The following is a 23,146-nucleotide window of genomic DNA, read 5'->3' on the forward strand; positions in this document are numbered from 1 at the left end:
ATAACGGAAAAGATATGAATAAAATGTCAAACTATATCCAAAACTGACACCGTCTCACTATTTCGGCTATATCATTTGTTATACAAAATATTTTAATCTGATTTTAATTGGGTTAGAAATTAGACTTCAAGATCTTTCCAACGATATCTTATTCATCTTATTCCGATATCTGGATCAAAAGATACGATAAAAACAAAAACCGTAAAAACTGCTGTCTATCGCAAGAGTTTTATCCGATTCGAATTCTTATCTTTTCTTGTTTCTTCGACCCTCTTTTTTCTCTATAAATAGAGGTCATATCTCCCCTTTTTTCCAATAATCAACAAGATTAATCACAAAATAATTCTCTTCTCCCTCTTTAGCCTAAGCACTAGCCTCCCCATTCTTTCACTATTTCTTCTTTTAAGCACTCCAAGGAGTCCATACAATACCTGAAGTTCTATACTTTAACTAAGGCGTGATAGGTAGAATTAACTGAGGGTTTGGACCAAATCAACTCTACTTTTAATTTAATTTAATTTCCATTTACTTTATATTTTTATTGAAGTTACTAACAGTTTATTCATGATGTAGCAATTTAAAGGAACGCGCAGAATGTGAGTAATTATTAATTAATTTAGTTACTCTTATTTTATTTTCTTATTGCTAGTATCATGATTAGGTTATTTTATATTTTATTTGACTAACGCTATTATGGTTAAATTGCTTCCAATGTTAATGTTTATTTTATTATATTTATTGATCACCATATTGCATGTTCAAAGGGAATATGTAATTGAAAATCACGCCTAATAAGATAATTTGGACAACCGGTTTAGGATCCTTTTAATCTTGTTATTTAATAAAGTGATCACAAATATTTTAGAATAATGTGTTGCATTAATATTAAACCAATTTAGCTTAATAATAGTTTGGAGCAAATTGAATATTTTGTTTGTATGCCTTTGAGATCGCAGGAATCACTTTTCACTATAAGAATCGAATAGAGGCCAATACGGGCGTATGTGACTCGATGACTCACTTTGTACCATCATCCCCGATCCTCCTTTCGTGATTTCGAACCATATGGAGTTAGTAATCTCATGGATTATGAATGGGGTGTAACCTTCACGGGTCAATCATTGTTTCCTATCGTTGTCCCTTATTCGTGGTTGCCTTTTATGATCCGTGAACGGTTTACAAGTTCCTTAAAAACTTGTTGGCGGCTCCCTAATTTGCTTTGTCCCTAATCGTATTATGTCAATTCCTACTTCCTAAGAGTGCCAAGCGTATTCACACATGTTTAACGTAGGCGCACTTCAAGCGACGCCTACAATTTGGCGACTCCACTGGGGAGGATTCTTGGTTATTTATCGATTTGAGTGATCGGTATTTAATTGAGATGAGTGGATGAGACTTGAAAGATTCTTGAATTATATTCCTGCAATTTAATTGGCATTGTCACATATGCATATGCTTTTTAGGTTACCTGTTTTGCCACAATAGTTAGTGTTCTACGTATGTGGCTAGCCCGGGGGATTTATGCTCTATCAACCCGAAAACGATCATGGCAATAAGGGTTCATCCGAGTTTTTAAATCCACCCAAACCATGGAGTCGAGTTCGATTTCATCACGAACTCGCGGAGCCGCCCGTTGGCATACACCCTCAAGGGAGGCTGCCTTGCTAACGCGTCCAAACTCTTAACCATGGTACCCTTTGACACCCAAAAGCTTGACCATAGTCGAACATAGAACTTGACTTTAGGTTGCGAACTTCATTGCATCATGCGTGACAATATGCTTATATGTGCATTTTTTTTATTGACTTTTTTTTTAATCAAACCCTTTTTATTTTATTTTTTTAGAGTCGAGCCATAGATTTTTTTTAAAAATTTGAGTCAACTCGGATTTTATTCTTGTATACTGCATAAGAGTCAACTTGTTTTGGTCATAACCGGAGTTCTAGAAAGAGTTACGTGTTGTGCCACCTATGGATCTGTAGCCCCTAGTTTTATATTTGATTTAGAGTTGGTTTCGTCCAAATCAGAGTCACGGATCAAAAGTTATAATCGATATACTACAGCCTGTCCAGTTTAGATGTCTTTTTAGCGTTACCTTTTTTTATTTTTTATTTTATTTTTTTAAAAAAAAATCGTGTCAAGCTAGTCTTACCCGGTCCTTTAATCCGTGTCAACTCACATAGGATTATAGATTTTTATATTTATTTTATTTTTTATACCCATGAGTCTTAACTCTTCTAGAATTCCTAGTCCTCTTCCTAGTTTCTTGTGATCGATTTTTGTGCTAACCTTAACATGTGTTCTTTGTCTTCGATTGTGGTTGATCTTATTTTATGACTAACGATTGAAAATGGACCGTTTTCACCTAGTAAATAGCATAAACAATAAAATTGGACAAAATTAATCAAGTTAGTTTGTCTTTTAGTCTTCCATGCTATTTGGTCATTGGGTCTTTTGTTTTTCACAACGTCCTCATGTCTAGCCATACGTTCATACCACGAGTCTTAATAAACTTACCTAATCTCACATGTTGAGTCATTGCACACACTTTGTCTTCGAGTAATGCACTATATTGTTTATGATCGTATACTAGGACCATGCATGCGTCGTTTTTCGTCTTAATAGTAATGGGTAGAGTATTCCCCATTGGTTTTCAAAATTCTTTCATACACTCTTCCTTTCCAATCCGAGTATTGAGTCAATGCATTAAGTGAGATCATTTTGTTCCATAGTACTCGAGTTCAAGAATCACTAGTTAAGAGTTGGAAGAATAAGGGGGAACGTCATTCCTTCCTTCTTTTCTTCCAATCAAAGCATCAGCAATAACAAAATTATTGTTCCTCTTGGCGGTAACAAATAATTCATAAGCAACCATGAAGACGAAGCACAAGACAAGTCCCTATACAAGATTTCATTTTTTTTTCTTCTTTCGTTTCATCCCTTTTCCCCTAATAAGTCTAGCATAGTTTCTCCTTATCCTTATGTCTATATGCCATGTTCCATCATTGAGCATTTCTTTCCTTTGCATTCGATCATGTCATGTGCAAAAAAAAAAAAAAAAAAAAAAAAAAAAAGTCAAACTGAACACAAGGTATACCAATGATTTGAGGAACCTTTGCAACCCATTCATTATCCATTAACCATTCAATCACATATTCATTTCTTCATCAATCATTTTGAGCCTCGTCTAACATTGGGATGGGATGGTGTGTAATTCGTAAGGAAGTGAAAAAACAAAAAAAAAGTAGCAAAGCAACAATAAAACAATGTGTAAGGGCAAGTGTTCCAATGTCTTTGATATGAACATGTCTCAAATTGCGTCTCTCATCGAGTGCTTGGTACCATGCCTGAGAAACATGAATACTAAGTGAGTGATGGATCGCATGATCTGAGATTGCCTACATTGATTCAAAAGAATAAAAAAAAAATCAAAACAAAAAAATGAAAATAAACTTGCAAAATTCAAAATTTTCAAATTCACAATTACACATCTTGGGGATTCTCTCGGGTCTTGAGCCTTGTACCCTTTTCTTCTTTAAACCATCAACTTAACCATATTACTACCCTTGAAAGACCTCTTTGAGGTGTACATACACTTGTGCAAAGTTCGGTTAGAGCTACGTTCGGCCTGATTCCTAACGGATACGTAGGCAACCTCACATCGAGGTGCGGTCACATTCAAATTTATATTCATATCCATGCTTGATTGAGTCAAAGAATATCCAATGCTTACCCCTATCCATCTAGAGCTAGACTTGGGGGCTTGAACCCACATCATTTAGCCTACCGAGCCTAAAGAGTCATCATCTTTGACTCTTCTCACATCTCTTTCCATCGCCATAACCCTTGCAGTCAGCCTTAGTATCACATTCACACACTTCACTCACACATCCATATACATATCAATCATCCTTCCCTTTAAGAGCCCTTTATCATGAAATCTTGTTTCCCTACTGTGCATGCTTCATCATCTTTCAAGATAACATTCATTAGAAGAAATGGTGTATACTTGCTTAGCTTCCTAACCTGAGCAATATTCATTGTTTCATGCATCGCATAATGTGCTGAGCAACATTTATATATCAATGATTTGTAATCATACAAAGCATATCGTTCTTAGCTCCTTGACCTAAGAAACATTCATTATGCAATAATCATCAATCATTTCATCTATATACGTGCTTAGCTTCCAGACCTAAGTGACGTTCAAGATCGCTACTTTACACCATATATGATGCTTAGCTCCATGACCTAAGTTCATTCATCTATTGTGTCACATGATGTAATTGTCCTTAGCCTCCTAGCCTAAGAACATTCATCATGCATACAATATTTTCAAGACAAGCAATTCAATCCATACGATTCATTTCGTCTTGCTTAAGGAGGAAGTTCAAAACTTCTTCCCTTTTTCATTATTTTCTTTTGGGGAAGTTCAAAAACTTTTAGAAAATTTTTATCGAGGGAAGTTCGAAAACAAAACTTCATTTTCACATCTATCTTGTTCGGGAGAAAGTCGGTACCCTCCACTCATGAAAAAATTGACGGAAATTTTTTTCTTTTGCATCTTCATTTTCTTGTGTTTGCACACGCACATATACACACACACACACACACACACAAGTCATACATATGTCATGTCACATCAAGTCAAGTCAGTGGTCAAGTCAATCACAATATATACGAATCCATTGCCAAATTTATTTTTGCAGGTCTCAGCTACAGCCCACGTCCGGGGACAAGCGGACCATCTACAGCCCACGTTCGGGGACAAGCGAACCAACTACAACCCACGTCCGGGGACAAGCGGACCATCTACAGCCCACGTCCGGGGACAAGCGGACCATCTACAGCCCACGTCCAGGGACAAGCGGAGCATCTACAACCCACGTTTGGGGACAAGAGAACCATTTACAGCCCACGTTCAGGGGCAAACGAACCAACTACAGCCCACGTCTGGGGACAAGCGGACCATCTACAGCCCACGTTCGGGGACAATCGAACAACCATCATTTCATGACGCAAGGTTCTCGATACACAGAGACTTGCAATCTCATCATATGTCGACTTTCCTCAAGCATGGAAAGTATTATCTAGTGGATTTCTTCAAGCATAGAAAACCGCCAAATTCCTTTGTCGGCTTTCCTCAAGCATGGAAAGCATTATTGGTATTGGTGGATTTCTTCAAGCATAGAAAAATGCCAAAATCATATGTCGACTTTCCTCAAGCATGGAAAGTGTCATCAAGTAGGTTTCTTCAGGCTTAGAAAGCTACCAAACTCATTTATCGCTTTCCTCAAGCATGGAAAACATTTCAACAAACGTCATCTGGTGGATTCCTTCAGGCATAGGAAAATACCAAACTGATTTGTCACCGATACACTGGTGTCAAATAAGCGTTCTATCCCTTTACTCTTTTATCTATGGAATTAACATTTTTGCAGGTATCGGCGTATACAGAGTAATTTAGGATCGCAGAACATCTTAAATCATTCTCCGTCCCTATTGACTACTTTGACTATCGTTTTCGAAACTAACGTTTCTACAAACTCAGTCAAAGTGGGGGCTTCTATAGACACCTAAAAATGTCTCCCCAAAACCAAACCCGATGATGAACAACCTTTCACCGCCATTATTGGTCGGGTTGAGTATTTAATCTTGGAGTGATTAAATCCATATTTCCATTTCATAAACCAACACAAATCCTAGCCCATTTCTCCAAACCATAATTTGTTTTCCTCTTTTCGTGCCTTTAAACCCAAAATAATTCATTTCGTGTCCTTTAAAATCATTCATTTAAAAAAAACGTTTATCCCAGTTTATTTTGGTCCATAATCTGGGTTTAATTATTGAATAGTTGGATGGGTCTTGAAAAGAGATTTCCAACGATATATTATAAGCCAAAATCCGAGTTATAACGAATAAGTTATGGCCAAAATATTAAACTGAGCCCAAACCGAACCTAAGTCCACCTTACCTACGACCCAATGATCATGTGGAGGGTCCAAATGATATAATCCAATTCCTAAACAATTAGGATTAATTAGAAACTTCTATAAGTTTCTAGAAGATCCTAATTATCATTTTTGAAAAGATAAGATTAAATAGTTTGAAATTGAATAAAACTTTTCTTTTTGAAAATCCTATTTCTATCCGAATTGAAAGACGTTCAAAGATAGACAGATATTATTTTCGTGCCACATATTTTTTATCCAAATTTTATATGGTTGGATAGACCTTGAAATTATATTTCCAATGATATATTATAATATCTTTTCCGAGCTATAACGGAAAAGATATGAATAAAATGTCAAACTATATCCAAAACGGACACCGTCTCACTATTTCGGCTATATCATTTGTTATACAAAATATTTTAATCTGATTTTAATTGGGTTAGAAAGTAGACTTCAAGATCTTTCCAACGATATCTTATTCATCTTATTCCGATATCTGGATCAAAAGATACGATAAAAACAAAAACCGTAAAAACTGCTGTCTATCGCAAGAGTTTTATCCGATTCGAATTCTTATCTTTTCTTGTTTCTTCGACCCTCTTTTTTCTCTATAAATAGAGGTCATATCTCCCCTTTTTTCCAATAATCAACAAGCTTGATCACAAAATAATTCTCTTCTCCCTCTTTAGCCTAAACACTAGCCTCCCCATTCTTTCACTATTTCTTCCTTTAAGCACTCCACGGAGTCCATACAATACCTGAAGTTCTATACTTTAACCAAGGCGTGATAGGTAGAATTAACTGAGGGTTTGGACCAAATCAACTCTACTTTTAATTTAATTTAATTTCCATTTACTTTATATTTGTATTGAAATTACTAACAGTTTATTCATGATGTAGCAATTTAAAGGAACGCGCGGAATGTGAGTAATTATTAATTAATTTAATTACTCTTATTTTATTTTCTTATTGCTAGTATCATGATTAGGTTATTTTATATTTTATTTGACTAATGCTATTATGGTTAAATTGCTTCCAATGTTAATGTTTATTTTATTATATTTATTGATCACCATATTGCATGTTCAAAGGGAATATGTAATTGAAAATCACGCCTAATAAGATAATTTGGACAACCGGTTTAGGATCCTTTTAATCTTGTTATTTAATCAAGTGATCACAATATTATAGAATAATGTGTTGCATTAACATTAAACCAATTTAGCTTAATAATAGTTTGGAGCAAGTTGAATATTTTGTTTGTATGCCTTTGAGATCGCAGGAATCACTTTTCACTATAAGAATCGAGTAGAGACCAATACGGGCGAATGTGACTCCATGACTCACTTCGTACCATCATCCCCGATCCTCCTTTCGTGGTTCCGAACCATATGGAGTTAGTAATCTCATGGATTATGAATGGGGTGTAACCTTCACGGGTCAATCGTTGTTGCCTATCGTTGTCCCTTATTCGTGGCTGCCTTTTATGATCCGTGAACGGTTTACAAGTTCCTTAAAAACTTGTTGGCGGCTCCCTACTTTTCTTTGTCCTGATCGTATTATGTCAATTCCCACTTCCTATGAGTGCCAAGCATATTCACCACATGCTTAACGTAGGCGCACTTCGAGCGACGCCTACAGTTAGTAATGTCTTTTGGATTAAAAACTGCTCCACAAATATTTCAAAGAAAATGGATAATATTTTTAGAGAACTTAATCATTGTTGTTTGGTCTATATAGATGATATTCTAATATTCTCAAAAGATTTAGAATAACATAAGAATGATCTTAAAGCAATAACTCAAAAATGTGCAGAGCATGGTATAATCCTTGAAAAAGATAAATGTGTTTATGCTAAACAAGAAATTGAGTTTCTAGGATTTGAAATTAAATTAAGCAGGACAAATAATACTGCAAAAACGTATTCTAGAAAATATTGAAAAATTTCCAGAAAAAATTGAAGATAGAAAACAACTAGAAAGGTTTCTATGATGTTTAACCTATACTTCTGATTTCATAGAAAATCTTGCTTTATTAAGAAAGCCATTACAACAAAAACTCAAGAAAGAAATAACTTGGAACTGGAAGGAAAGTGATTCCAAAATTGTTCAAAATTTAAAAGCTATGTGTAAAGATCTTCCTGTACTAACACTACTTACTAGTGAAGATGATTTAATCCTTGAAACAGATGCTTGTAATGAGCACTGGAGTGCTGTGTTAAAAATCAAAGAAGGAGAAAAACTTTGCAGATATAGCAGTGGAAGTTTTAATAAAGCCGAGTTAAACTATCCTGCAATGCAAAAGGAAATCCTTGTAGTTATTAGAGGGATCGAGAGAAGTTCTTAATCTTCTTAGCCCCTAAACAGTTCTTAATAAGAACAGATTGCAAAGGCATACTCGGTTTTGTTTAAAAGAATTTTTCTAATACGCAAGCGCAAGGGAGACTCCTGCGTTGGCAATTATGGCTTAACCAATTCTCTTTTATCGTTGAACATATACAAGGAGCAAAGAATTCTTTGGCAGACAGCTTGACCAGAGAATTAACTAATGTCGTTCAAGAAGCTCAAGACTACACAAAAACCTCCTGCATACCAACTTCAAAAGATGGATGTAGAGAGGAAAACTCTCATTGATGAGACCAAAAAGGAAATGGAGCGGGTATCACCCTCCAGTTGGTCCTTAATGCAAGGCTTGATCATATCAGCAAAGCAACGTTCACGAGATGGTTTAATTAAGGGTTGCCATCGGGAAGTCCAAAGGTTATTAATGTTCGAAGTAACAATTATGTTATTTCAGCTCATTCATTATTTACGAAATATGATATTAAACAAAATAAAAGATAATGATTTTAGAACATGGTACGAGTTGGTGGCCTCCAGTAAATTCTTTGGTCTTCGAGATCTATGGGGAGAAAGAATAGAGTTTCCCAAAAACTCTAAAGTTGCATCATTGCGAATCTACCCATATCCTCTTAATCAAAATGCTCCATCCATTAGTATACATTACAAGGCTTGGGATTATGGAATGGTACATGATTTCTATGAATTCCCTACTCCTAATGACTCTTTCTTTCCAAGACTTATAAAGTTCCAACAGTACACATTCAACAAGATTCGGAAATATTGTGATGACAAAAAAGAAGACTTTCAGCTAGAAGCAAGGGTGCAATGTGCTAATATATATCGAAGTTAAAGAAGGAAAAGTTAGTCCACCGCATTACTTGATAATGTTTGGAAAGTGAGGTGTTGCAAAGATCCCATACTAATTCGTCAAAAGATTGTTAGAAATCCAACTGAAGCTAGAGCGCTGTGATTTTCCTACATTTCACAATATCTTAACGATTTTATAAAAAGGAAAGAAAATCCTCCTTTAATTTCATATTTTATGTTGGTAACACAACAATTGTGGCGCCTAACGAGATGAAAGAATATTTAGTAGATGGCATAAACAACACCGAGTCAATCTACAAATATTTAGAAGATATTGAAAGTGGGAAGTTTCTGTCATTTGAAGGCCATGAGTATCTGTTTGAAGCATTCATGAGTTGGGATGAAGAATACACAGCCAAATATGTTGTAGACTTTGGCATAGAAGAAGAGAATCCTATGTATGAAGACAACAAAGATAGTGAGGGGAGCCTACAAGAAATGATGATGGATGAAATTATGAATGCTTGAGCCCACACCAGCAATAATTCAAGGAATCTTCACTGTAGCCACGTTTTATTGCTACCTCCGTTTCATATTAGTTGCAACTTTGGAATATTTTATATCTCACAAATAATACCCCAAAGTTGCATCTAATAAGAAACGGAGGTAGTAATTGTTTTTCTCTTAAAGTATCTTTGTAAAAAGCAATGGTGTAGAATTGCTTGCTGAGTCGGAATAAGAATCCTATGTAGCTTTGCTTCCCTATATAAGGGGACTTAGCCCAAGAAGTGAAGGCAGAGTTGGAAGAGTTAGCTAAAAAATTAGTCAGAAAAATTTAGAGAGTCCTATAGAGAAAAATACTCACCTTAAGCGAAAGATTGGTTCTCCATCTCTCTTAAAGTAGAGAAAACTCTAGTTCAGCTTATGTCTGTTTAAACTTTCAGTTTGTGTGTGTGTTGTAATATATGAGTGTTGTAATCTTTTCAAATTAAATAAAAGTTTTGTTCAAGAAGGGAACTGTATCCTCTTGAACCTTATATATCAAATGAGTTATCTTTCTATTTAAAAAGTTCCATCATAAACACAGTAAGGATTGTTTAGTTAGAGATTACGATCTAAGGTAGGAAACGAATTAGATCTGTGCTGAGCCTGATCTAAGGAAGACAGGGTTGGGGTTAGCTACGTTGGTAAAGCCGGAAGCTCAGAACGCCATAGGTTCCATTGTCAACTAAGTTCAGACATTTGTCAAAACTCTCTAGTTAAAGAATTATTATTGCGGAGCATGGTGGGCTGTTAAACTGTTAAAATAATTTATTTTGATGTATAAGTAGTAGAGTTGTGATAACTAGTACTGTTAAAAGTCATTAATCAAGAAACAAGCGAACAAAAATTGATATTAATAGATAAATAGCTTCGTTGGTATTAAAAAGGTGTTCGATAGTATCAAAGAAAATACCATCTAAGAGTTCGTTGGTATCAAAGAAGAGTACTATCTAGGCTTAACTTGGTTGTTGGTATATTATCGACATTAAAATCAGTAGCAAACTACTAATGACAAAAGTGTCAATTATAATACAAGTGGACCCATTTGGTAGAGACCAAAAAAGTACGTAGAGATCAAGAAAAAGCTCCATTTTCAGGCCAATTCCACCATCAATCACAAATGGTTACTTCCTTCTAGAATCACTTTCAGACACGTTAGAAATTTGCTACCATTACATATTTACATTGCATCACTCTCCAAAAAAGTCACCGCTTTCAGATCCAATCGAATTTTCTACCGATTCAATCACCCCAAAATTCCCACTAATTTGCTCTCTTTCTCTCAATCAATCCCCCTATTTTTCTTCCTCAATTGATCCCCAATTTCACTAATTCTGCAGCTCACTGAAATTGATCACAAACCCTAATTCCCAGAAATTGAATTTCAATTTGATCAACAATGTCGGCTTCGCCATTAAAGGCTGTAACTTTGACCCATGTTCGATACCCTAGGGGAGATAAAATTGGGCATTTTCTTGCTTGGATTTCTCTGGTGCCAGTTTTCATCAGTCTTGGAGGTTTCGTAGCTCATTTTTTCTTCCGCCGTGAATTGCAGGGTATGTGTTTTGCTGTTGGTTTGATTATTTCTCAATTTATCAGTGAATCTATCAAATCATGTGTGCAACAATCGCGCCCTGAAACCTGTGCATTGCTTGAAGTATGTGAATCCCATGGTTGGCCTTCAAGCCATTCGCAATACATGTTCTTTTTCGCTACGTATTTTACGCTGTTGAGTTATCGAAAAGCCGGTTTTTTTGGTGGGAATGAGAATAAGTGGATTGTGGAAGTGATTGCTTGGTTTATGGCAGTGTTAACTATGTTTTCAAGGGTTTATTTGGGGTATCATACCATTGCACAGGTTAGCGCCGGTGCAATTTTGGGGACGGTTCTTGCGTGGTCATGGTATTGGGTTGTTAATAATGTTTTACTCCATTATTTTCCATTGATTGAGGAGAGTTACATTGGGACGACGTTTTATATCAAGGATACTTCACATATATGCAATGTGTTGAAGTTTGAGTATGATAATGCAAGAGCCGCGAGGAAAAATATGACTGACAAAAGCAGCTGATTTTTCTGCTCCACAAAAACCCCGGGAGGAAAGGGTGAGTTGCTGTTCTTTCTATGCTTTTGTTGAGTTGATTATGCTTTGAAATGATTCTTAACTATGCATCTTGTTCTATATCACTATGATATGGGTTGAAGAATTTTTTATGGTGTTATTGCATTCATCTTATTCAATAAGTGCTATTTTTTGTAATGTTGCGCGAATATAGAATCTTCCAAACTCTATGGCTGGGGTAGTTGAAGATTAAGGATTAAAGTAAAGATAGTTTTCTCTATCTCAGGCGAATCAAATTAATCTAGTTGGTTTTTATACCAAAAATTCAGCAATTATAATCTAAAAACCAAATCAGCATCTCTGTTTGGAGTAATAGCAGTGCTAGGAATCAGGTTATTTTTTCAGAAAAAATGTAAAGCATGCAGATCAATTGTGTAATTGAGCTGAAATTTAAGAAGAGATTTAGAAAATAAGAGTTTTAAGGAAAGCTTGATATAAGTTTGTACTTCCTTCATATCATTTTATATTGTTTACTTCTCATTTTTCATGAGAATTAATGAGAATGGAGGGAGTCGTAATGTTCCCAAATTGCATTAAATGAAGCACTTTATTGGTACAAATTGCTTTCACCGAAAAAATAAGGCAGCAGTATATGCATGGTTTGAATATGATTTTGGTTGCAATCGCAGTTGCAATGAACTAATGATCACGATTTCTCGGCAATGAAAATGTTGCATTGATCGCAAATCATGTCGTGATTGTTGTGACGTGAAATATGTGAATTTGATTTCAAAGCCTTTTGGAATTTTATAATAGTTGTAAGCTATTAGAATAGTTAGACAAACCAATATGAGGCTTGAAGCCTATATTATGAAACAAGTAACTTTTGAGTAAAATGGGACGTGAGGTGGGGTTGGAACATTTGATTCAGATAAGATTTGTTGTTTTTAAAAAAGCAATGCACAAAATCGGACGATTTTGGTAAGAAAAATCCTTAACAATTTGGCCCAACCAAAACAATGTGGTTGTATTTTTACACCATGGTAGTTGGTTAAATACACATGTTTTAAGGAAGGATGTGCTTATTGTTTCAGCTAATAAAAATGAAGTAAACACAATTAATTTTTTAAAATTTTGGGTTACTAATGAGATTAATTTTTCGATAAAATAAAAAAAAATTGTGAAAACTTTATAGCTAACCCAACTTTGCTCAACTTAATAATCCCAATTTTCTAATTTAAACCTAGAAAAAAAGAGTAGTTGGTCAACTTCTCTAATACTTTTTTCTTGATTTCATTTCTCCATCAATTAAATTAGATTTTTCCTCCCAATAACCCAAAATGTGTCAATATCACACTCAATTAAAACTTCAATACCTCAATAAATGGCAACAAGAGATCAAAAACACCTTTTTGAAAGCACAGAGTTGCACGCTTTTAGATGCCGGAATTGTCATTAATGGACAATGGAATTGGTTGCGGAAGTGGTGGTTTGGTTATTGAATCTTCTTAACTCCTTAACGGTGTGAGTGAAAAGGGAAAGAAAAGAAAGAGAGGGAGAGGAAGGAGTGGGAAGGGAATGAGAGAGGAGGGTAGAATGATGAATTTCCAAATATCTCTATTGTTAGAGAGATCAATTTCTTTCGATATAATCCCTCCATTTCTCTCCCCTCCTATCCCCTTCCATCATAATTTATTATCCAAATAAAATATATTACATCTCTCCATTTCCCTTTCCTTACTTCCTTTCCATTTCCTTCAATCCAAACAATGTGTAATTCTAACATGTCTTTATCCTCTTACACTGCTCTCAACATTAATAATCCGCTAATATCAAAATCCTCTAATTTCAACTTGCTTCCTTTGATTTTGTTGATGAGAGAGAACTTGAAGGATGAGGAGAGAATTGAATTATTTAGTGAGGATTTAAAGATTTGAGAAAATTCTTGAGGGTTGGTGCTTATTGGTCTTGATCAATCAAAAATCACAAAGCTTTTTATTATTTTTTTTAATTTTTTTATTAATTTAATTTTATTTATTTATTTATTTATTTTCATGAAATTGAAGAGAGATAGCACATTTTTTTTATGGTCCTTGAGAAAATTGAAGAACAAGGGAGATACATTGAGAGAGGGAGAGATAACGCTTAATATGTGGAGAGAGAGACTGAGAGTGATACCGGTCAGATAAAGTAACAGGTGAGATTTCAATCAAATATTTCGAAAGAATCAATGCACTTATGATATTTATTTCAATAAAATATCATTGGGGCAGCATATTGTAGACAAGTGGGGTATTTTGGATAGTTTATATAAATATACTGGGTAGTTTTGTCCAAAAATTGTGATAATTAGGAAACAAATTAAAGATCCGAACCAGCATAATTTTGCAACAGCCAAAGAAGAATACAAGCACTTTCTTATGGCACTAATCAGTGTAAGCACTCCAAGTACAAACTACCCGCATACTCCTATTTTTGTTTTTCACTACAAATTACCACGAGTGTCAATACAAGCATGCTCTCTTTTTTGATACTTCATTTCACTATAATTGCAACACTTTGACTTCTACATTTTTACATTGATTGACTTTTATGATTATTTAAGGAAAAATATTATCATATGTGATTTATTTTATTTTATTTTTTATTTTTTACTTTATGCTTTCATAATATCAATTTGTTATAATTTTTACATATTGATAACATTTCTCTTTTATTTAAAGTTTTGACGAAAATTGGCCTCTTGGATCAACGTATTTAAGTATTTAACCACACCTTTTTGACCTATTTTCTTATTATTAGGCTAAAATTTATCACCCAACTAATGCTTTGTAAATTAGTTCTATCACACTTTTCAATTTATGGTTGAAGTACTAGTGAGGAAAAGGGACCATTGGATGAATTGTTAAATCATCTTTTAAATTTTCTATCAACAAATTAAGGGATTTTGGGATCATCAAAGAGTAGCTTCATAGTATACTATCAGGTATAATTGTTAATGTGATTTTATACAATTGAATGCTATGCCATAGTAGTTAATACTAGATGATTTTTAGGACATTTTAGAATATATAACACCACAAAAAAACCCAAAATTTGATTATAACACCAAAAAAAAAGACTGTTTCACCACCACTTAACTTTGCCATCTAAAAAACCGTAAGTTGGTCCCACACTGTACATGTGTTAATCATTTATTGAATTTAAAAAAAGTAAAATTAAAAAGAAGAAAATAATTTTTTTTTTAAAAAAAATGAAAAACCTTAAAATGCTAACCCAGCCACCTTCCCACTGGTTTCCATCGCTGTCACCCATACCCAGCCCTCGAACTGCCAAATTGTTGACGAACCTCTGAAAACGTTGTCAACCTACCTTAACCCCAACCTAAACCAGCCCACACCATTGCCAAACCGCCGTATCCCCAACCTAAACGTGCTGAAATAGCAACATCACCCCCCCCCCCACCGTCGCCAAACTCCTCTCCTTTCCCCTACCCAAATTTGTCGTCAAACCGCCGAAATCCCAACCCACACCCATACCCATACCCAAACCCACAAACTGTCTACTCCTCTCACCCTCACTGACCCAAACTCGTACCAAGAAACCAAATCGAGGCTGAGGTTGGGGTACGGTTTGGCTGAGAGGGTGGTAGGCTGGATTCATCTGGTCGGGGGTGGTTGGCTGGGATTAGGTGGGTTGGGGTGACGGCGGTGGGAACCGACACCGGTGGTAGCTGGGTTAAGATTTTAGGGTTTTCCTTTTTAAATATATATATATATATATATATATTCATTTTTTTCAACTCAATAAATAATTGACACTTGTAAAATGTGGGACCCACTAACGGTTTTTTGGATGGCAAAGTTAAGTGGTGGTGAAATCAATTTTTTGGGTTTTGGCGGTGTTAATGTGCTATAATAAAAGTTTTAAAATTTGTGGTGTTATAATCAAATTTGTGTAATTTTTGTTGTGTTATTTTCTAAAATATCCTGATTTTTATAGCAAAGGGAATAAGATAAAGCCACGGATGAATTGATACAAATCAAATAAATAAAAATTAAAAAAAGAATGAATCAATTTTTTGTATTCTAATTCTCATCATGATTCATGAACAAGTGCAAACATCTTGTCAAAACCAATGTTAGCCACTTAACAGAAAATGACAAATGATAAAAACACTTGTTTTAGGCCCATTTTTTTGCCTTTACTGGTCACCGAAACCGTGTTTATTTTCTAGTATGTCGCCAGATATCTATTTTTATTACTAATTGTCGCCTGAGAGATTCTCTTTGCTAAGTTGCAACTTACCCTCTATTGTTTTTTCCCCAATTTGGTCAGTTTTTCCTGGTCATGTCTTGCTTTGCTCCTTTCACCTTAACTTTAATGTTTTTAATCTCTGTTTGAAATTCTGCAAAGTTATCTCCATAACACTAATCAATCCGCTCAGTATCCTTGGAGACAAAGATTTTCTTCAATTTCAGCTCCGATTTTTGATGAATAAAATCAACTTAACCCTGTTAAAAACTTAAAATCTTTCAAGGTGAACAGTGGTGCTTGTTTATTTGCAGCCTTGCTGCCATAGGCTGTAGTGCAGGCATTGGATGTGGGGAGATTTGGAGTTTATTCCATGCCTTGCCTTTCTTATATAAATATTTTTATAACTTTTGTTGTGGTGGCTAGTTTTCGTAAACAAGTCTTCTCAATTCCATGCGATATTTTGATATGTATATATGACCATGCGTGTTTTGGTCATTTTGATATTCTTGAGGTTTAAAACCCCTGTTCCATCTTCCTCTGCCCAGCTCTTTTAGGTCTAAGCAAATAGAGAATAGAGGGAGTGGTGCATGCGTTCGTAGGGAGGGGCATAGGAATGGATGAAGTGGGAAGGTGCTGAAAGTACTATTATGAGACGGTGGAGTGAATGAAGACATTATTCATGCAGAAGGAATAGGAAAGGGAAAAACGCTGGCTGACAGAGAGGAGAGGATACATGTGTGTGAATGGTTTTACTGAATATGTATTAACCTGCCAAAGTCATTAAAGCTGAATTTTTTATTTTATTTTTACTTTTTCTTGTTTCATCTGCTAGCATGTGACTGATTTTGCGTTTTTCTGAAATGTGCTGCAAGAATATTTATATCTGATATTCTAAGCGTGTTTACATCAGTTCTGTTATGGTATATAGAAAAAACAAAAAATAATTTAGGAATTGACATGTTATCAACTGTAGATCAAATGTGAAATAATATTACATACAGAAGCATTATTTTGGAACCAAGATGGGTGAAGATTTCCTAAATTTCTTGTAGTTGTCATTGAGAATTCAGATAGTAATGTGAATCTAGACTCTGTGAATTTGGATATTAGATGATGAATGGATAAGTTCACCCACATTGCATATTCAGAAGGATGTCCCTTTTATATGCAATGAAGTTCAAAACTTTCATGATTGTTTCAATGAGGAATGGACTAATGTGGCTGACCTATTCTTTTCAGTGTAAAGTTTATAACAGTTCCGTTTTCAGAGGTGTAGATGAGTATTGGTTGTGCGTAATATTGGTGTTGATAGTTTCTTTTCTCTTGCAACAGTCTTGTGAGAGTATGTGACAGCCCTTTTTTTTATGCCGTCATATGTGATAACAGTGTTTATGCCTTCAGTCATATGTAGAGATCATATTGTTTAAAGAACAAAACAATACTATATACTTGGTACTCCCTCCGTTTTTAAATACTTGCTCCATTTCTCTTGGACACGCATGCCGATGCTAATCTTTGATCACTAATATCTTTAATTATCAATAAGTATAAATTCTAACAATTGAAAATTAATAATCTATTCATTGAGATGATTCCAACAAGTACCCACAAGACTATATTTTTTCTTATGTATAAATCACAAACATTAGTCAAAGTAGGACAAATGAATAGTGTAAAAAATAGAAATGGAACATGTATTAAAACGGAGGGAGTATTAAATAACTGCATTTTGCCGTCTGTACCAGGTAATTTGTTTGGTTAAATGGTTTTAGGACACCCACATTATGGAAGGTTGCATTATGCTTAATTTGGCAATGTGAAGCTGGAAACTGGCTGGAGTTTTGCGTGTACGGCGATGGTGAGGGGCTATAAACACCATCATACTACTGGATAATATATTTATTTTCTGTTTTTGTTTTTGTGTAGTGGAAGTTATAAATACACTATAGGATATTCAATATGGCAGCTAACCAAGGCAAGATCATACTCAATGATTTCCTAAGAGTTTAACCCATAACACTTACAATGAAAGTAAGGCAAGCTAACCAAAGTAAAAACAAACAATAGAACTCAAATAGGACTTTTAAATGAAACCAATGCTTTTCCTAAAAAAAAAAAAAAAAAAAACCAATGCTAGTAAAGTTATAAATGCTCAAGGATATCCAAGGATAGGTCAAAAAGTAAACCATGCTAAGCATAGAGAACTAAGAAGGCCATATCACTTTTCCCCCCAAACGGAATTTACTGCATTCTAGCTTCAAATCCATCGTTTCAAGTTGGCATCTCATGGAAAATGAGAGATATAAGGTTAGCTCAATGTTTTGGCATGACACATTGGCTTAATAGGCTTGAGTTTATCTCCTCTACAGACTTTGAACCTTGACCCCTAAGGTCAAAAAGTCTTTTTAGGTTGCAATGTTTCGGTTATGGGTCAAGGGTGTGGAAAAATATGGGAATTTGTAGCCCTACTAGTATAGTAACCGGGCGTTGCACGATAGTGATAAGTAATTTTTCCATATTTCTTTTATATATTTTGTTGTTGATAAAATAACTTGGCTTACTTTTTAAAAAATAATAATAAAAAAGGGTATATAAATATTAAATAAAAAACATGTACATAGTCCTTTTTTAAATATGTTTATTATTTATTGTTGCATTATAATATTTACTACAATGTTATATAAAATGTTATAAAATGATGGTTAGACAAAATACATCTAATGTTTCATATATGTTTAGAGTGAAAGCTTAAAAAATGTATATAATTAGCTATCAATATCTAATATTGTTGTATATTGAAAAGTTCAAAAGTAGTAATGAGTATACAACAATATTGATGTCAAAGCCAACTTTCGTATTTTTAGTTTTAAACCTACTTAATCCTAAAATCTAGCAAGTAAATAAAAAAGGGAAAAAAATTAAAAAAAATAAATAAATGGATGATATCATAAGTAAATTTGGAGGGAAATTTTTTAATGAGAGCTTGACACGTAAGACAGTTTAAGGAATTAATGATATTAGCACGTTTTGTTTTAATAATAGTTTATAGATTTGTGAAGCAAATGAGTGATTATTAATCCATGAACTAAAAAACACTTAAGTATAATATACCACATTGGACACATTGTTAAGGAAAACTAAAAGTTTGTTTGGTATTATTTTTAGTTTTCAGTTTTTTGAAAACCAAAAACTAAACACAGGAAACAAGAATAGATGTTTTCACTTTTCTGTTGTCAGTTTTTAAAATAATCATAATCTCAATAAGTTTGACTAGTTTTTTATTCATTATATGACATATATCATATGATTTAAAAAAAAATTAACCAAAAAACAGAAAATCACAATAATGCCAAACGAACCATAAATATACCGTTTTCTTCTTTAAACAATACAAAACCATTGAGGCATAATTTATTGAACAGCTTACAAAATACATTATTTAAACATGATAATAGCTTGAAATTACAAAATGGAAAATTCAGAATAAAAAAAGTTCCAAAGGCCCATTTAGATGTTAAATAAAGCAAACATTCATAAAAAGAAAATAATTTTTTTTATAAAAAAAAAAAGAATAGAAAGAGGAAGGAAGATCACTTAAATGACATACATATACACATATACTTCTTCGTTCAAATTTAAGTATCAACGTGACTATTAATACAGGATATAAGATGTATAATTTTATGCCAATGCCAGTCTCAAAATCAAGGCTCGGAAGTAGTTTCACGAAGGATCACTCGATTAAAGCTTGCACCAAGCAAGGCCAGGTTGTCGCCTAGAAGCATAATTTCAGCAGATGCAAAAGCACCAGTCATGTGGTCCAAGTAGCTAAAAAAAAAAACATATATAAAACAGAATTACATAAAAAGTAAAGTTTTGAAACAAAATTTGGCAAAATATTTGTGCCGTACTTTTTTAATTGGAAATTTTGACATTTGCTACTAGGAAAAACGCCTCGATTCACATTTGTTACCGTTTTAAATATTTTTTTATTTTTTTTATTTTGCTACCACTGAAATCAGAGTTTGTTGGAAATTACTACCCATGTCTTACTTAACAATTTCCGTCAGAGGGGCCAAACCACCGTCCAGCCACCCCCACTGCACCCCCTCTCCCTTTTCCCCCACCCCTCCCTCTCTCCCTTTCCCCCACCCACGAAGCTAACCCCCCTCCTTTTCCCCCACCACGAAGCCAACCCCCACCTCCCTTTCCCCCACCCATCGAAGCCAACCCCCATCGAATTCAGCCCCCCTCCACCGGAATCGACCCCTCCCCTTCTCCTCCCCTTTTCGGCCACCCCTAAACCACCACCCCAAAACCACCATGAGTGAAACCCTAAAACCTGTTGAGGGTGGTTTTGGGCTGGTGGTTTAGGGTTAGGGGTGTCGGTTTTTGGGTAGGGGAAGGGGAGGGGGGTCGTTTCCGATGGGGGTAACGGGGAGGGGGGCTGATTTCGGTGGGTGGTGGGGTTGGCTTTGTGGTTGGGGGAAAGGGAGGGGGGTTGGCTTCGTGGGTGGGAAAAAGGGGGGGTGGGGGTAAGGTCGCCGACCGCCGTCAGGGGGGAGGGGGAGGGGTGGCAGTAGGGTGGTTGGTTTTTATTATTATTATTATTTTTTTAATAAACTTAACGAAAATCCTAATTTAGGTGGTAGCAAAGTAAAAAAAAAATTAAAACGATAGCAAATGTGAATCGAGGTGTTTTTCCTGGTAGCAAATGTCAAAAAAAAAAATTTCATTTAAATATTTTGACATTTGATACTCTTTATAAGCTCTACTTAAACAAAATGTAATGTGTGAAATTGTTAGAATCATTCCTAATGAAATCTTACAATATATATCGTAACATCATCTTTTTATAATTTTTATCTATTCCATCCGTTTTTTAAGTGTTGCACTATGACCGACACATAATTTTAACTTAATTAATTGATCATAATATAAAAATTTGTAAGTGGGGAAGATAATGTATTAAAAATTGTAAGAATAGATTTGAGGAAAAATAATAGTATCAGGTTTGATTAGGGACCAGGGAAGGAAAGTAATAGTATAATATTAAAATGGGGAAGTTTGTCAAGAAAAAAAAGTGTAACACTAAATAAAAAAAAGTTGTATTTGGTTAGTGTAACAGTTGAAAAAACGGAGGAAATATTGATGATTTGAGAGTAATTAGTCGCAAAACTTATATCTTAACAAACTTAATAGAAGATATGTGTCAAGTAAAAAAAAATGGTTAAAGGATACTTTGTGTTCATCAGAACTCTCAGACTTGAACCAAGCTAAGAGATATCCAAGTTGAAGAAGATCGTTATCAAAGGTGCCATATATCACTGCAGCCTTACAACATATGATCACGGGGCCGGGTCCGCCTCCGCCGGGTATTGGAACATGAGGAAAACCCTGAGCCTTATGCATAAATGCACCAGTATCATTACTCCCACCAACATTCGTAGAATCGTAGGTGGCTTCACTTCAAAAACTCCAGAGCCATCAAGAATTTTATGAAGCATAATTGGTCGACTTTGTGATTTTTTCATAGCACCTGCAACAGTAGCAAGTGGAATATCGATTGCGCCTTGGTTGTTGGTTTCTAACAAGGTCTGCGCCACCTTCATCACCTCATTGATTGTTGCTTTCTCTTCATCGGTTAATTGAGTTACATCATGGTCTACTGGTTCTGTTGAAGACATTGTTTCCTAGTTTATTGATACCTTCACAAGAGAAAATAGTATTAGAAGACCAACTCTATCAGATAAATCTTAAACTGATGGTTGAATTCCAAAATTAATTTATATATTTAATCAATATTATATAAAGCAACCTGATGTAATATTATGAATCAAATATGATCAATTTGTCATCACAAACAGTTCTTTTCTAGATGACCACAACACATTAAAAAATAATGAGGTATTATTTAAGAGGTAGGAGAAGTAGAATATTAGACTTTGTTCTATTTATATTGGAAAGTTTGTCTAGAAAGGACATATATGTTCACTATTTTGTCTGGAAGGATCTTATATGTTTAAAGTAGTCTAAAGAACCTTATTAGTTTATAAGTTTATATTATTGTTTGGGGGATCTTGAGATTGGAATTCGGCAATTAGAAATAATAATCCCAACTTTCATCAATTTTGGAAGAATAATCCCAACTTTGGATTATACTTGATTATATTGATAATCCCAACTTTCTAAAAACTAAAAAAAAAAAAAAAAAAAAAAAAAAAAAAACCTAATAAAAAATCTAAAAAAAAAAAAAATCAGAAAACCAACACCATTACCCACCCCAGCCATGACCATCCCCTCCTACAACGGAAACCCACAACTCCGGCTGCCGCTATTCAACCCCATTGCCCACAGAAACCCCAGTCGTCTTTCCCCCATGAATCACCACCCTCAAATTTCCCTTGAAACCTAATCTCCACCAGCGCAACCACTCCCAAAACCCACAAAAACTCCTTATTGTCGAAAAATCCTAGCCGCTTAGGGTTTCGGGGTGGTGGGATGAACGCTTTGGGGTTTTTGGTAGTGGGGAGGGGTTTCATCGGTGGTTTCGTGGGGAATGCTTAGAGTTTCGGGGAGGGAGGAAGAAGAACGTTGCAGAGGAGTTTCGCGCGGCTCGCCGCTTGAGAAAGGGACGGTGGGGGTTTCATTGGTGGATTCGGGGTGGTGGTATCGTGGGGAATGGGGGAGATGTCGACGCGGCGGAGATTGTTTCACCTATGTAACCGGAGGGGCGGCAGGTTGGGCAGTGGGTGGTGGTTATGGTGGGTCGGTTGGGGAAGGGGGAGGTTGACTAGTGGTTGGTATTTTTTGGCTTATTTATTTTTTTGTTTATTTGTTTTTATTTAATTTTTTTTTAAGAAGGAGCAATTTGACTAGTGGTGGTTAGAAGAGAAAGGAGTAATTGGAGAAAAATCGTGGAAAAAAAAGAACACGGGGGTAATTTTTTAAGGTTACGTGAGAGGTCAACGTCGGAGAAAAAAGTCAATTGTTGCCGGATATCGACCTTAAGGTCTCTCTAAACAACAAAATAGTCTTATAAGGTTCTTTTAGACCATTTTAAACATATAAGGTATTTCCAGAAAAATTAGTGAACATATATGTCCCTTCCAGATAAATTTTCCATTCATATTTTACGTATAGAAAATAACGCATATTTTACGTATGATTAGAATAATATT

At 34.9% G+C, this 23,146-nt stretch overlaps 1 protein-coding gene across 4 annotated transcripts; it reads left to right on the forward strand.

The window, feature by feature from the left end:
- The first annotated feature begins 10,731 nt into the window (after positions 1-10,731).
- LOC110683663 (lipid phosphate phosphatase gamma-like) lies at positions 10,732-22,140 on the forward strand. 4 transcript variants are annotated; one of them, XR_002503646.1, is made up of 3 exons: positions 10,732-11,751; positions 17,711-17,823; positions 21,221-22,140. XR_002503646.1 is itself a non-coding variant. In XM_021860056.1 (2 exons), the coding sequence occupies exon 1, from the start codon at positions 11,046-11,048 to the stop codon at positions 11,715-11,717; it is 672 nt and encodes a 223-aa protein (XP_021715748.1). In that variant the 5' UTR covers positions 10,732-11,045; the 3' UTR covers positions 11,718-11,751; positions 17,711-19,534. The 4 variants fall into 4 exon arrangements, 3 of the variants coding, with proteins under 3 accessions (XP_021715748.1, XP_021715750.1, XP_021715749.1); XM_021860056.1 differs by lacking the exon at positions 21,221-22,140 and having other exon boundaries at positions 17,711-19,534; XM_021860058.1 differs by lacking the exon at positions 21,221-22,140 and having other exon boundaries at positions 17,738-19,534.
- Positions 22,141-23,146: the final 1,006 nt, after the last annotated feature.

Source organism: Chenopodium quinoa, unplaced genomic scaffold (assembly GCF_001683475.1).
Source record: "Chenopodium quinoa cultivar QQ74 unplaced genomic scaffold, ASM168347v1, whole genome shotgun sequence".
Lineage (NCBI taxonomy): Eukaryota > Viridiplantae > Streptophyta > Magnoliopsida > Caryophyllales > Amaranthaceae > Chenopodium > Chenopodium quinoa.